The 14,735-nt window shown below is 39.5% G+C and overlaps 1 protein-coding gene across 8 annotated transcripts in view; it reads left to right on the top strand.

Moving 5' to 3' along the window:
• The first annotated feature begins 1,105 nt into the window (after window positions 1-1,105).
• The window catches only part of ADGRG6 (adhesion G protein-coupled receptor G6), a 136,530-nt gene continuing 122,900 nt past the window's right edge, over window positions 1,106-14,735 (top strand). For 4 of the 8 annotated variants that reach the window (XM_046004885.1, XM_046004882.1, XM_046004888.1 and 1 more), the window contains exons 1-2: window positions 1,109-1,708; window positions 9,492-9,592. In XM_046004885.1, the coding sequence (XP_045860841.1) occupies window positions 1,707-1,708; window positions 9,492-9,592 (103 nt within the window). In that variant the 5' untranslated portion in view covers window positions 1,109-1,706. Of the gene's footprint in view, window positions 1,709-1,973; window positions 2,100-9,491; window positions 9,593-14,735 lie in introns of those variants that run through there. The other 4 variants (XM_046004881.1, XM_046004886.1, XM_046004884.1 and 1 more) reach the window with 3 other exon arrangements.

The raw sequence follows: 14,735 nt of genomic DNA, 5'->3' as shown, positions 1-14,735 counted from the left end.
CGTGAACATTTTCCCAGCCCCCTTCCTTTTTTTTTTTTTTTTTTTTTGAATGATGCAGGTTTTAAAAGAAAGTGCAATTTATCTAGTCCTATCTCTAAGACCCAGTGAAGCAGTAGAGAGGATCCTGGCAGGACGGGCTCAGTCAAAACTGTGGATCAGTTTGCCACTAGTCCTGCCAAGTTCTGCTTTCACTGAATCTCTCTGCACCCATTTTCAGCCCAGCCCCGCTCCCCCCCCCCCCCCGTTTATTTCCACCTCATATCCCAGCACTCACTCCCCCTTCAAATTCTTCTTTCCTGAAGGGATGTGAACAACTCAAACTAAAGGCAGTGGCAAAGGTTTTAAGTATTACCACTTCTCAGCGATATTTAGAGGCATGTAATGAGGAAGACAAAATTCTAAGTCAAAATGATGAATATCTACTTGTGGAACTATAGATGTCAGCAAATAGGGGGGAGCAGGTAGTGGGTGCATCTGCGGTGGGTGCGGGGGCGGGAATAGGTGTACTGAAACTGCCTTCTCAGCCTCCGCTTACGTCTGGTCTTCACCCTCGGTGGAGAAGGGTGTGGTGAGAGACATCCCCTTTCCCGCAGAGACCACGCGATGGGGCGACGGTACCGGAAGACACACGGGCTCCCCCCGCTTCACTCCGATTTTTAGTAGGAAAAAGAACAAGAGAACGAAGAAAGAAGGAAGAAAGGGGAGAGGTGAAAGAAAACAGGAGTTAGCAGGGAAGGAAAGGGGACAGAAAAGATCAAGAGAAGTACAGAAAAGCAAGGCGGTGCCCGGGAGCTCGGTGGAGGGGTCCCGCGCAGGGACCTGGGTGGGCTGAGAGCACGGAATCCCAGCAGGCGGAGAGGAGATGCCCGCATTCCGAGCTTCTCGTTTCTTGGGCGGAGAGTCTCCTGAATTCAGGGCTCACGGCTTTTTGCTGACCTCGGGTCTGCCCCGTCCCCTCCCCCCGCCGGGAGCCGAGCCCGGCCCTGCGCCAATCGCCCATCCCGACCCGGCTGCCCGTTGGGGGAGCGCCTCTCCAGCCTCGCAGTCCGACTGCCCCGGGGCACGCGATCCTGGGTGGGGCAGCGGCGCTTGGGGGACGGCCCCTGCCGAGGAGCGTCGAGACTGGGGCCGCCTTAGGGCCGCGCGGGGCCCGGCCAGACGCCGCGCGCCGCCGGGGCAGCCGCACCTGAGCCCCCAGCTCCGGCCGAGTGGGCGGGCGCTGGGAGCAGCTGGAGCCCGCAGGCGGGGGGTGGGGGTGGGGAACGAGAGCCACAAAGGGTGACCACGTGCCGCCTCCCGCGGGCGGGGGCGAGGACTTGCCGGGTCAGACCCCTCCACCCCGCGCCCGGCCCAGATCACCTGGAGCACCCGGCACCAGCTCGGAGGCAGACACAATCGCCCTCACCTTCTCGCCCTAACTTTTCTTAAACTTGTCTGTAAGGGGGAACCTGCCGCCCCGCCCTCCTCCTAGCCGCGACGATCCGTACTTGAACTCCGCCGCGCCGGCCTCCCACCTTGCGCGGGCGTGGAGTGGCTGCCAGGAAACCCCGATGAACTCTCCAGAAAGAGCGTGAAGGAGGGTCGGGCCGCCGCGCTCCGCTCGGGCGCCCGGGGTCTCCGTCGGGGAACCCAGAGCTGAAGAGCCAGGGGAAGACTGTGGACCATGACCGTGCGGGCCCTGGGGACCTCAGCGCAGTGATGCCAACATGTAAGTCTCACCTTTCAGCTGAGAATTCCTTCACACCTTTACCTGTCTCTACCCCTACGCTCCCCACCTCAACTAAGTGATTTTGTAAGTACTACATTGACGGAATAAACCGGTTTGTCTTCAGTTTGACCCCTGAGGCACTGAGGAGTGAGCTGGTGTTGCCTGGCGGAGCAGTGACATGTGTGTGGGGCTTGCTTTTTTTTTCCCAGGGAGAGGTAAACCTCAGATTGGGGCGGTGTAAAGCATAATGAAAAGGGCAGGGCTTCAAGAATGGAGAAAATGTGTTTTCGAGTCAAATTAAACAGGGAGTAACAGCCACAGCTCCTCTATCCAGGGGCCTTGCCCTGCCAAGAAAGAGGGATCCTGGATCAACACCTGGGGGCTTGGAAAGGTACTGGTACACCGAGAAAATGTTGACTTTACACGTTGACACCCTTGACTGTAGAAGTTATTCTTGGATCTTTGGGTTATTTGAATGGTTAAAAAAAACGCGCAGAAAAATTTCTTGGTTGTATTTTGTAGATTAAAAAGTAATGAAGGAATATGCCATTTATGGGATGGTACCCGGGAGGCGACTTGCCTTGAATTAGAAGTGGGGTACATGACTTCTATGTCATGTACCCCACTTCTATGACTGGTCAGAGAAGCCTAAAAGGTTTTGATTTTATGGAGTTAAACCATGGACGTGGTGAGGTTCCTCAGAGCGACCCCGCGAAAGGGCCACCGAGAACGGCTTGGGCCTTCCAGAACACAAAAAAGAAGATTGTCCTAAAAAGAGCCCATTTTTGTGGCCAATTCAGAAGTTGCTTTTTCTTGTAATATGTAATTTTCCCTCTGATGTTTTATTTAATCTTGTGCAGATACCCTGACAGACATTTTACTCCCTTCCACAGATACACAAGGGTTTCTAGAAATTGATATTCACCCTCCCTTCCCCAGCTACTGGGTCCTTAAGTTTCCATTAAAATTTCCTCTTTCAGCTTAAAACCTAGGAAAAGACTTGCGCCTCAGGCCCTGTCTTTCCCTGTTGTGCAGCTTCTCCTCCTCTCCCCTCCCAGCACAGTTTTCAAATAGGAAAAGAGTAGTGCCCACAAGCCCAACTCTGCCCCACTGTTCCTGGTAGTAGGCAGTATAATTAGGAAAGAACTATTTATTTTTACTAAAACTGCATGTGAAGTAATTCCACACCTGTGAGTTTTAAGGTTTCATTTATACCAGTGGAATCAGTAAGGTTAACCTGAAATAATTTTTCTTGGGATGCAGCCAACAGTCCCACATAAGAGTGGTTCTCATACAGGCGACATATTTTAAATGAATGTGAATTTGTTTTGAACTTTGGTTTTTCCTAAAAATATAGTAAGGTTTTCAACAGCAGATATTTGTCTAGCTTCCTTTCAGCTTTCCTAGGTAATTTAGATCTCATGGGAAATGAAAAAAGTGTGAATACCAATTTTTAAATAAAACACGTGAAACTGATCAACAGGTATTGTACAGAATTCCTCATTATGCAATTAAGTTATGTAGCCCATTTGAATTGCACATGACTAAAACTTCTTCTGTTATATAGAGTAAAAATATGAATATTTAATCACATAAGATACGCAGTTTAGTACCCTAATTTTAGTTTCTTTATTGAGCTTTTTCCATTTCTTGCCAGATTATAACTGTTTCTTTTTCCATTTTGCTGTTTATAATTCATACAGAATGGTTTAAGATGATCTGAATTCTTTTAGATATTAGTATGTTAGAATATATGGAAATAATATTAACCTTTCCACAATAAATATTCTTACTATCTTGTTGAAAAATGTTAAAATGGGAATACAAACTCTTATCTTTTAAATTTTAATTTTAATGGGTTCAGGCACACAAACAGATATTTTCTGCCTACTCTTTGTGAAGAAAGAGTATTAATATATTGTGACATTCAGGTTATGGTATTACAGATTTTATAAGTATATTTGGAGTTGTAGCGACCACATATTTTTCATATCCTAAGAAATTTAATAGATTTAGCAAGACTTGGTCTTGCTAAACTGGTCTCAAGCTGTATGAAACTCCTGATCTTTCCATTTATGGCTTATATAAATTACATGACATTGTGCTTTTCCAGTGTGAATGGTGAATGAGGCTATTGTCTCTTGGCTTATGGGAAATATTAGAAGCTTGTAGTTTTACTGCCTAACTGGACACGTCACTCTGATTTCTGGAAATAATGATTTGAAAGAGAATCAGTTTATACATTAAAAATAAACTGACAACCACTTCCTTAAACTTGACCATTTTTCTAACTGCCCATCTCTTACAGAGTTTACATTTCTGATGGGATGATTAAAAGTTTCTAGAGACAATTTGGATTTTAGACTAAATAGAATAAGACTTTGTTCCATGTGTGTGGCGTGCTTAGGCAAAAAACCCCCATATCGTTCCATTTCGTTTCTGATTGGATGCCCTTATCTTATTATCTACATTGGATTGTGTTAAGATGCATACTTGGTGAGTGGGATGCTAACATTTAAAGGACTTTTCAGTGGTAACTAAAAATGCCAATAAAACTTGAACGTGACTACCTGAGTATCATCTTACTCTCCCTTATAAGCATTACTCAGGATGGAATTATTTGGAATGCTCTAAGGAAAACTTCAAGATTACTGTGTTTAAAACTATTTGTAGCAAATATGACAAAGGCTTAACGTATTTCGTATAGCATTGGTTAAAAAAAATCACAAATCGCTAAGAAAAATCTTTCTATTATAATAGAAAACTTACAAAAAGAACTTGAACATGCCGATCCAAATAAAGGAAATCCAAATGAGATGCTACTTCTATCAAGCTGGTGATGATGAAAAAATAATAGTGATGGGAGTGTCATGAAAAACTTCATGTGATACACTTCAGTGGAAATGTGGATGGCTCTGTTGAAATTTATTTAGAAGGAATTATAAGCCTACAGAAAAGTTGCAAGAATAATACAAAGAACACCTGTTTATTCTTTATGCAGAATCACTTAATGTAAATGTTTATCCCATTTGCTTTATTTTCCATCCTTTCTTCTTCCCCCCACCCACTACTCTCTGTACACACACACACAGTATTTTTCCTGAATCATCTGAATGTAAATTATATACATCAGGGCTCCGGGCTTTGCTTTTTTTTTTTTTTTTTTTTTCCATTTTATTTATTTTTTCAGCGTAACAGTATTCATTCTTTTTGCACAACACCCAGTGCTCCATGCAAAACGTGCCCTCCCCATTACCCACCACCTGTTCCCCCAACCTCCCACCCCTGACCCTTCAAAACCCTCAGGTTGTTTTTCAGAGTCCATAGTCTCTTATGGTTCGCCTCCCCTCCCCAATGTCCATAGCCCGCTCCCCCTCTCCCAATCCCACCTCCCCCCAGCAACCCCCAGTTTGTTTTGTGAGATTAAGAGTCATTTATGGTTTGTCTCCCTCCCAATTGCTTTTTTAATCGAAAATTTTATTGAGAAGTTTGTAGATTTCATAAGGTTGGAAGAAATAGTAAAGACCCAGTGCACCCTTTACCCAGTTTCTCCCAATTATGAGCAGACTTGAATAAACCAAATTCATTCTTTTCACTCTAGAAGAATTAAGGTAGTCTCTGTGCTACTCCTCATGTCCCTTTCTGACAAGATTTGATACAGAAATACACTTGGGAGGTGAGGAATGAATGTAATTCTGACCGTTACAGGTAATAGAATTAGTGCCATGTCAGGTTCTCCACTGATTTCAAAATGTTTTCACTAATTTCTCTTTAAATTTGACTTTTAAGGGACCCAGCAGGATTAAAAAGGTGCAAGATGGTAGCTTTTCGAGATTACAGATTATTTCAGTGATGTGTTTGCCTTAAGTCACATTTACAAGGGGTCATTCTGATGTTAAAAACAATTCCTATGGAAGGGTTAAGTTCTAGAGTTCCTGAAATAGGACTCAAGCATACTGTATTTTGTAGACTATGCCATTTGAAAAGGGGAACAAATTTGCAGTTAGAGGTAGGTGACTTGGAAGCCCGGTGACCCAGTGGGTGTTTTGGCTGTGCCACCACTGATTACATGATCTTGGTCAAGTAGTTTAGCTTTGTAATGTTTTTGCAGAGATAGGTTTTATATTTTTAGATTCTGTTCAGGTGGCAGAGGTCTATATATGACTCTCATTTACTTTAAAAAAAAATATTCTTGCTCTCTTCAGAACTTTGAGGCTACAACTCAAGTGATACAAGATTGTGTTATGTTTTTTGTCGTTCCCATTTAGAACCTTAGTAACCCTGTTCAGGATTTTCCGTTCTTGTGAGAAAGTTATTTGAATCTCAGGGATGTGTCTTTTCTAAGTGATCCCCTGAGAAGACACACAGTGCTTTCCTTCCTCCGTTCTATTCTTAATTTATTTGTTTCTGTTCTTCAGTAAACAGTCAACTGGATGAAAGTTGACTTGTCATGGGGTTTGAGTTTGGTTCCAAGTGCTTGCCCTGTCCTGGGTTCCTTTTTAATACAAAGTGATGGAGTCTTGGGACCCAGAATGGACGAGGTACTGGGTCATTTGCAGCTTTTGTCTGAAAGGATTGCAGGCAGTTTTTGTAAAACAGCTTCAGGATTGAGTCTGGAATCCTTAACTGTCAGAACCTGTTGTAGCAAAAGAAAGTTGCATGGTGAAAGAAATGGAATTGAATGCTGCCAAGCTAACAAACATTCTTTGAGGATTGTTGAGAGAGCACCTAAATCTGAGAGGAGACCATCATTCACATATTGATAAAGGAAAACTGTCATGTGCCACAAAGATTAAGAAGCTGGGAGTTCTCTTGGGCTGACATTCCTGACTGGTGATGGTACAGCAGGCAGCCAGTTTTGATGGCTCTGCCCCTTTATTTCCCTGGGCCTCAGTTTCCTCCTCTGTGAAATGAGAAGGTTAGATTTCATCTTTGGTCTTCCCAACTCTAAACTTCTTTGAATATATAACTGTGTTTGTTGTTGTTTTTGTTGTTGTTTTAGAAGCATACTCATTCATCCATGGCATGAATGGGAAACACCTCATTCGTCCACCATCAGTGGGAAATGAACCCATTCTTCCAAATGAGTGAACTTTCCATGTAACAGAAGCCTATCGTCTACCCTTTTTCCCCCAAAGATTTTATTTATTTATTTGAGAGAGCAAGAGCAGGAGAACACAAGCAGGAGGAAGGGCTGAGGGAGAGAGAGAAGCAAGCTCCCCTCTGAGCAGGAAAGCTGACATGGGGCTGGATCCCAGGACTCTGGGATCATGACCTGAGCTGAAGGCAGCTTAACCAACTGAACCACCCAGACACCCCTATTATCTACCCCCCCCTTTTTTTTTTAAAGCAGAACCTCCTCTTCTAGTTCATTCTTTTTTTAAGATTTTATTTATTTATTTGACAGATAGAGATCTCAAGTAGGGAGAGAGGAGGAAGCAGGCTCCCTGCTGAGCAGAGAGCCCGACGTGGGGCTCCATCCCAGGACCCTGGGATCATGACCTGAGCTGAAGGCAGAGGCTTTAACCCACTGAGCCACCCAGGCGTCCCTTGTCTACCCTTTTTAAAGCCCTTACTAAGTGACATGCAGTATTACTTCTACCTTTTTGGTGGATGATACTCTATTTACAGTAGAGGAAGTAGTCCTGAGTTTTAAGTACTTGTCTCTAAAGTCACACAATAAATAGAAGCAGCAGTTGTAATTCTGCTGTTCCAGAGTTCACATTCATTATTATTATATTATTATGATGATGTACTGTGGCATATTGCTTTTCATAAGTGCTAACATTGCTTTAAATTTCAAACATCTTGGATGGAGGTATTTTAAAACATGCCCTCCATACAGAAAAGTACTCTTCAGATCTTAAGCTTTGCCTAGTTTAGAATTTCCAGTAGGAGCTCTGTGATGCTAGAACTTCTAGTTGGGTGAATATAAAAACATGGCATGAGTATGAGACAGGCCTCAGAATTTCTGTATTCACGGCAGACATGAATAACCCATTCCATTTCTCTTCCCAGGTGACCCAGAGGTAGTCACAAAATCAATTGATTGGTGTTGGTTTATGACATCCTATTGTCCATTCTTGTCTAAGCCTTTTCTTTTGATTTTACTATGGACAGAATAACCATACTTGTATTAGTATGCCCAGGATGGTGGTAGCAATAATAATAACTAATATTTGTTGAGTGCTGAGTGTCAGGCACTGTTCTTAAAAGATGTGCTCCGATTTTTTTGACATGTTCTGATTTAATCATCCAACAACTATATGGTTTATGTTCTATTGCTTTTTCTGTTTTACGGGTGAAAAATAGGAGGTGCAATCCTCAGTATGTTTTGTGAGATTAGGAGTCTCTTGTGGTGGGGTGGGTAGGGACAGGGTGGCTGGATGATGGACACTGGGGAGGGCATGTGCTATGGTGAGTGCTGTGAAATCTGTAATCCTGGCGATTCATAGACATGTACCCGTGGGGCAAGTAATACATTATATGTTAATAAAAATAATTTAAAAAAAATCGGAGGTGCAGGGTGGTCAAGTGAATTTCCCAAGTGTTGCATGGTTTAACAGGTAGCAACCTTGATCTGTCTGACTCTGGAGCTTGTTCTCTTTGCTGCTTAGGTGGTTTCTAACAGTAAAGATGGACTGGAAATGAAGGCTTGAGGCAAGTGTAGGAATCACTTGATGTCTATTTTTGCTTATTTGAGCATTCCCTTTCCTACTTTTCTGGTTTTGTGCTTGGTATTCCAGATTTTGCTCCAGATAAACAACCTTCAGGTAAAGAAAGTATTACTGGAATTCTACAGTATCTTATTGGTTGTTTCTCTTTTTAGAAATAAAAAGACTCTCAATTATCACCTGGAACCATGGTAACTCCTTTTGAAGATTTTAAGATCTGGAGATTTCTTACTGCTACTTCACCATCTTCCTGCCTGATGGCTGTCATGCTCACTGATCCTTTTATGGCTCTTATGGTGACTGACCTTTACACTTGCTGCCCTGTTCTCAGGCTTGCCTCTTGTGATGGGGTTGAGTCAATGCATGGTATCATACCACTCTTTGAAGCCAAGATAAAATGGATGTTTCTGTCTAAACTATTATTAGGTACTCTTTTGAGCTTAAAGATGAGGTCACTGTATAGGCAAATAATTGAGAGTTTTCAAAGCACCAGCCCTCCATCTAATGTCATTTACTGGTTCTATAATACGTGGTGTTTACTAGTGACTTAAAAACATTGGTAACTATTGTTATATATAAAGAAGTTTTTCTTCTTGGATATTAATGCTTCATTGCTTTATTTTAGGGGCAAAAAGACAAGTAGACAATTTATTTTTATTTTAAATGTTTCCATTTGTAAAACAGCAGATGTTATAAAATGAAAACATTTTCTTAAAGTCTAAATTTTTGGAAGGTTATAGAAGAGGTAGATAGAAAATTCTCTTGCCACACAGATGGGCATGTGACTGGTTATGCTGAAGGTTGAAACTGAAATTGCTTTATTTTTTAATAAATGAACTTGAATTATCTGAATATTTCCCCATCTTCATTGGGAAAACATGTGTTATGTATATTCTCTGATAAGGAAGGTGCCACCAAGTGGCAAATAACATGCATGGATTTTTTTTTTTTCTTTTGCCTAATTAGCTTAAAGTTCTTTCTTTATTGGGAAGCAAGATTGAAAACGATTTCTATTTTCCGATCTCTGCTGTAAACCTACACTTTGACTATGATTGTCTAATGCTTTACTGAATACTGAGTGGCCTGAGGGTTACTTTCTTCTGTTGCAGGATGTTTCACTCAGACCAAATGTGGAACTGTCATTGGAAACGGAAGCCCTGTTCTCTTTTGTTCTTATTGGCTTTATGTATTGTGTATGTTCCTCTTTCAGGTAAGTAAGACTCTTTCTCTTGCAAATGCTGAATTTAATAGTGATCCTATTGCCTTCAGTATAACTGTGCTACTGATTTAAGTCAACTTTGTTTCTTGTCTTTTTCTTTTTCTGCTCCTCTCTTTACAGGCTTTTGCTGTCCATGGCCTCTCTGACTTCTATGTGGACAGTATTACTTTGATCATTTCTCTATTTTCTAATGAGTATATTTCTTTAATCTTTGCTGCATTTCTATTAGTTTTATTTATTTATCTAGCCCATATTGAATGAGGAGATAGCTACATGTCTGACATTAAAAATGTGCTAGTTCGTTCTTCTACTATTGAATAAATATACAGTACTTGATTCTTTCTTTTCTCAAGTTTTTGTATAGTTATTTATGGAAAGTAAAGTATAGACTTAGTTGTTTGTATTCATCTTGATTTTCTTAGGATGTTCTGTATAAGACAGGAATTTGAAATTAAGTTTTTAGAACATAAAGTTTATTTAGTTGGCTTAAAATGATATGAAAAATTTAATTTTAATTATAGTATTTTTTGGAATAAAAATAGCAGATATTTGTAATTACAATTTTTTGAACTGTGAAACAAGATGCTTTTAGCTGTTGTTGCAAGCAAAATTTTCTATGAACAGTTGTGTGACTGAGCCAATCAACCTGAGGAATGTAAGTGATATTTAAAAGTAAACTTTCCCCAATATCTGATTTTGTGCCTGAGCAAACTGCGTTTCTCTTAAGTCCATTTTGTTTTACTCTTTTTTTTTAATTGCTATATTCATTCAGTTTGCTCTATTTGTTTTTAGAATAAAATGGTTAATCATGTAGTCTTTTTTTTTTTAAGATTTTATTTATTTATTTGACAGAGAGAGATCACAAGGGGGGGGGAAGCAGGCTCCCCGCTGAGCAGAGAGCCTGACATGGGGCTCGATCCCAGGACCCTGAGATCATGACCTGAGCTGAAGGCAGAGGCTTTAACCCACTGGGACACCTAGGTGCCCCACTCATGTAATCTTGTGTATTTATTACTTGGGGTTTAATCAAGATTTTATGCATTTCATATTTATAATGTATCTGCATGTTAAAAATAATATGTTTAATGCATGATAAAATAGATTATCTGCTGAAATTGTTTATTCATGGATTAAGAAATTCAACTTGTATTTAATATATAAGTATGATTTTCCAAGCCAGCAAGTATTTTAAGAGTTTCAGCTACTAACTTGGAAAATCCCTGGCACTTGCTTAATGGCTTCAAAACAAAACTGATCTTTGAAGTTTTTTGTGAATTTGTTGCAGTTTCATGATAAAGCCACCCTTTCTCTTTCATTGTCAAAAGAGGAAAGAAACTTTTGAAGAGAACTGAAAATTCAATATACATTGGATTTACTTGGTTACAGTGTTGGACTTCTTCTTAACTTTGAAAAGTAACCCTCTAAGAACCAATTACATGATATAAAATAAATTATGAAATTAAAATTATCAAGATCTATTTACTTTCATTTTTATTAGGTCATGACTTTTGTCAATTTTCAAGCCTTCTTCAGACCTTAAATTGAGACTTTTTATTTTTGATGTCAACATTTTAATTGACATATGCACTTTCACTTTCTTAATCACTTGAATCAATGAAAAAAAGCACATGTTCTCAGACTAATTTAAAGGAGTCTCCTGGCTAGGACTAGGGTAGGACCAGCAAAGCAACTGGGTTGCAGAATTTAAGGAGGGGACTCAATCTCAAGGTCATGGGAATCAGAATCCTTAAGTTTGTTTTTAAGTTACCATCTCACATAAGAAATCTTTTTTAAAAATTCTTTGCATTACCCAGTTCTTGATGTGCATCATGTAGGGCTTTGTGACAGATAGTAATCTGTGTTTACTCACGAATCCAGAACACTTTGTATCTATATATCTGTAATCATGAGTCACTCAGAATGCTGCCACTTCACCCATAAGTATCTAACTCACAAAAAATGTTTTGGGGATTATTATTGGTACTTTAATATAAAACTTTTGCCTTACAACTCGGTAAAGGATTCCCTAAAATAATGCATATCAAAACTTCAGACATATCTAATGATCAAAGTCCTATCTTTACATCAGAGTGTAATTTTGAGTAACTGTATGTTTGAAGAACATTTGGTGCTTAACTGTGATGTTGTGTCTCAGTGTATGCACTCTCTGACGTTTTCACTTCTTTGGATGACCTCTATGTGATCTTATGGAGTTCAATGGCTTTCAGTGGCATCTTGACGCCAATGTCTCCTAAATCTGTATTTTCAGCAGTGGCCCCTTCCTTGACTCTGGAGTTACTTCTATGGTAGCTTTATCCTCATCCGTACTTTGATGTATGATGGGCCTCAAACTTGGCCAGCAAGACTCATGATTCCTACCTCCTATCCCCAAACTGACTTCACTTTCTGTCTATACTCTCCCACCTTACTATTTTCTTTTCTTTTTTAAAGATTTTATTTATTTATTTGACAGACGGAGATCACAAGTAGGCAGAGAGAGACAGAGAAGCAGGCTCCCCGCTGAGTAGAGAGCCCGATGCGGGATGCGATCCCAGGACCCTGGGATCATGACCTGAGCCAAAGGCAGAGGCTTTAACCCACTGAGCCACCCAGGCACCTCCGCCTTACTATTTTCTAGATAGGTTGGCCCATCTGTTTCTTGACCATGCCTCCCTTATCCCCTCTTCTTCCTTAATTGCACACACCTGATTATTTCTTGACACCACAATCTTAATTATTACCACCTCAGATAAGCCTTCTGGTCCCCTTGCCATCCTCTTACAATGTTACCCTTTACTGATAATCTGTATAGAATTTGGTTGCTCCCTTGGTTGTTAATGTTTGGTAATTTGGTTGTGATAGTAGGTTGCAGGGTTGAAAAAACCTCTTTTGATTGTTAAGATTGAATTTAGGTGAGGTGATTAAAAATCAGAATCTTGTAGATTTGGATAACATCCTTCATTTAATTCATATAATAAAATTACAAGATTAAGTCTTCCAGTAGGTAAGGTAAGTTAACAATTTGTAGTTTCAAGGGGGCATTTACAAAGCAAATAGTACAAAAGTTTGTGCCCTTCAGGATTTAAAAAAGGAATGTAGAAAAAACTCATTGTCTATTGAGAAGTGACGAATATAACTTTTTATAGGGACTACAACAAAACAACAGCTGAATATTTAAACTAGTCGCACAGAAGTGCAGATTAAAACAATAATACATGATTCTTTTTTATCCACTACCTGGTCAACATTTAGAAACATTGATAATATCCATATCCAATATTCTCAAAGTTGTTGGGGAAAGGGAACACATTAACACTGTTGGCTCTGTCTCTTGGGAGAGTAAGAAGGTAACATTTTTTTTTTAATTAAGAATTTGTATTTTCTTTGGTATATCACTCCCACGTGTAGGTATCTATCCTACAGAAATAAATAATATATAGAGAAATATGTACCGGTATGTTAACTCTAACACTGTAGTAGCAAACATTCAACAAAAACTTAATTTTTCTTCATTGGGGGAATGGCTATATAAATTATTTTACATTAATACTATGAAATACTATGCAGTCACTCAAAACAATGTGGTCAAACTGTATATTGACTTTGAAAGATGTCATTGAAAAGAATGTTAAGTTAAAAAACAAATTGCTGAACAACATCAGATCTGTAATAGGTTGTGTTATAAAACTGGAATGTGTTATGTGTATATATGTTTATTTAAGATTATTTAAAAGTCATAGTAAAACATAGAATGATACACATCAGGTTTTATAATGGGTCATCCTCGAGCATAGGTTGGAACAAGGGGGAAGGCAGTGGGACTTTATATGGCTCTGAATTATTTGCCTTGTTACAATGAATGTATATTCCTTTAGTAATTTGGAAAAACAAAAGAAAACCTGATTTTTTTTTTTTAAGCCATGTTAAAAAAATGGGCAGGGTGACTGTTGAAGTACATGAATGTTCTAACTTTCTGTTAGACATGCAACTCTGGGTCTTCCTTTATTTGATAGGAATCTCTTAAAGGTGTTTCAAAAAATAATCTCTTTTTATGTAGCATGACACTCCATGGCTCTGAGGATGAATGATGGTATCTCAAGCAGACTGAAGGTTACTGCTCGAAGTGAAGTGGGAAACAAACAGCCAGGAGCCAATGAATTCCTAAGCAACCCGGAGCCTGTTTCATACAGATAGCCTTAGTCATGAGCACTGAAGGAGGAGCCTCCCTTCTCTTTTGAAAAATAGATGATATCAGCAGATTATTTCAAAGCGCAGTGTTCTGATATCTATGATACATCAGTAGCTAAAAGGGGAAATGTTTTTGAAAGTACAATCTGGCCTGAATTATGTACTTTCTAGACCAGAGCACAGCACAGTTCTAAAAGGCAGGTAGGTAAAAGCAATCCTATACTTTGTGTGTTAATTTTTTTCATGATCAAAGAATGAGCAATTATCCTATAGCAGCAATTACATTGCAATCTATATTTGTGTGTTAGACATATATCACCTTATGCACATTTTTATATTTGATCAAAAAATCTTTCAAATGGATAGAAAAATAATCTTTTTACAAGTCTGCCAATTTTGGGGGGGACATTTTAGTATGAATGTGTCTGAAAGGTAAAAAAAACAAGGCTCTAATTATGCTAACTATTATCTTTATAATTCCATTATAGTGAGCATACAGTGTAATATTAGTTTCAAGTGTACAATATAGTGATTCAGCACTTTCATAAGTCATCCAGTGCTCATGATGCCAGGTGCACTCCTTAATCACTATCACACATTTCACCCGTCTCACTACTTACCCCACCTCTGGTAGCCATCAGTTTGTTCTCAGTAGTTAAGAGTCTTTTCCTTGGCTTCTCTCTCTGTCTTTTTTCCTTGATCATTTGTTTTCTTTCTTAAATTCCACATATGAGTGAAATCATATGGTATTTGTCTTTCTCATATTTCACTTAGCATTATACTCTCTAGCTCCATCCATGTTGTTACAAATGGCAAGATTTTCTTCCTTTTTATGGCTGAATAATATTCCATTGTATGCATATGCATGCCACATCTTATGATATGCACACCATATAACATACCATACTGTATCATAAGTATATATACACATCTTCTTTATTCATCT

This window comes from Meles meles, chromosome 5, assembly GCF_922984935.1.
Source record: "Meles meles chromosome 5, mMelMel3.1 paternal haplotype, whole genome shotgun sequence".
Taxonomy (NCBI): domain Eukaryota; kingdom Metazoa; phylum Chordata; class Mammalia; order Carnivora; family Mustelidae; genus Meles; species Meles meles.
Note: the sequence above shows the minus strand (reverse complement) of the source record. Positions and strands in the feature narration are given on the sequence as shown.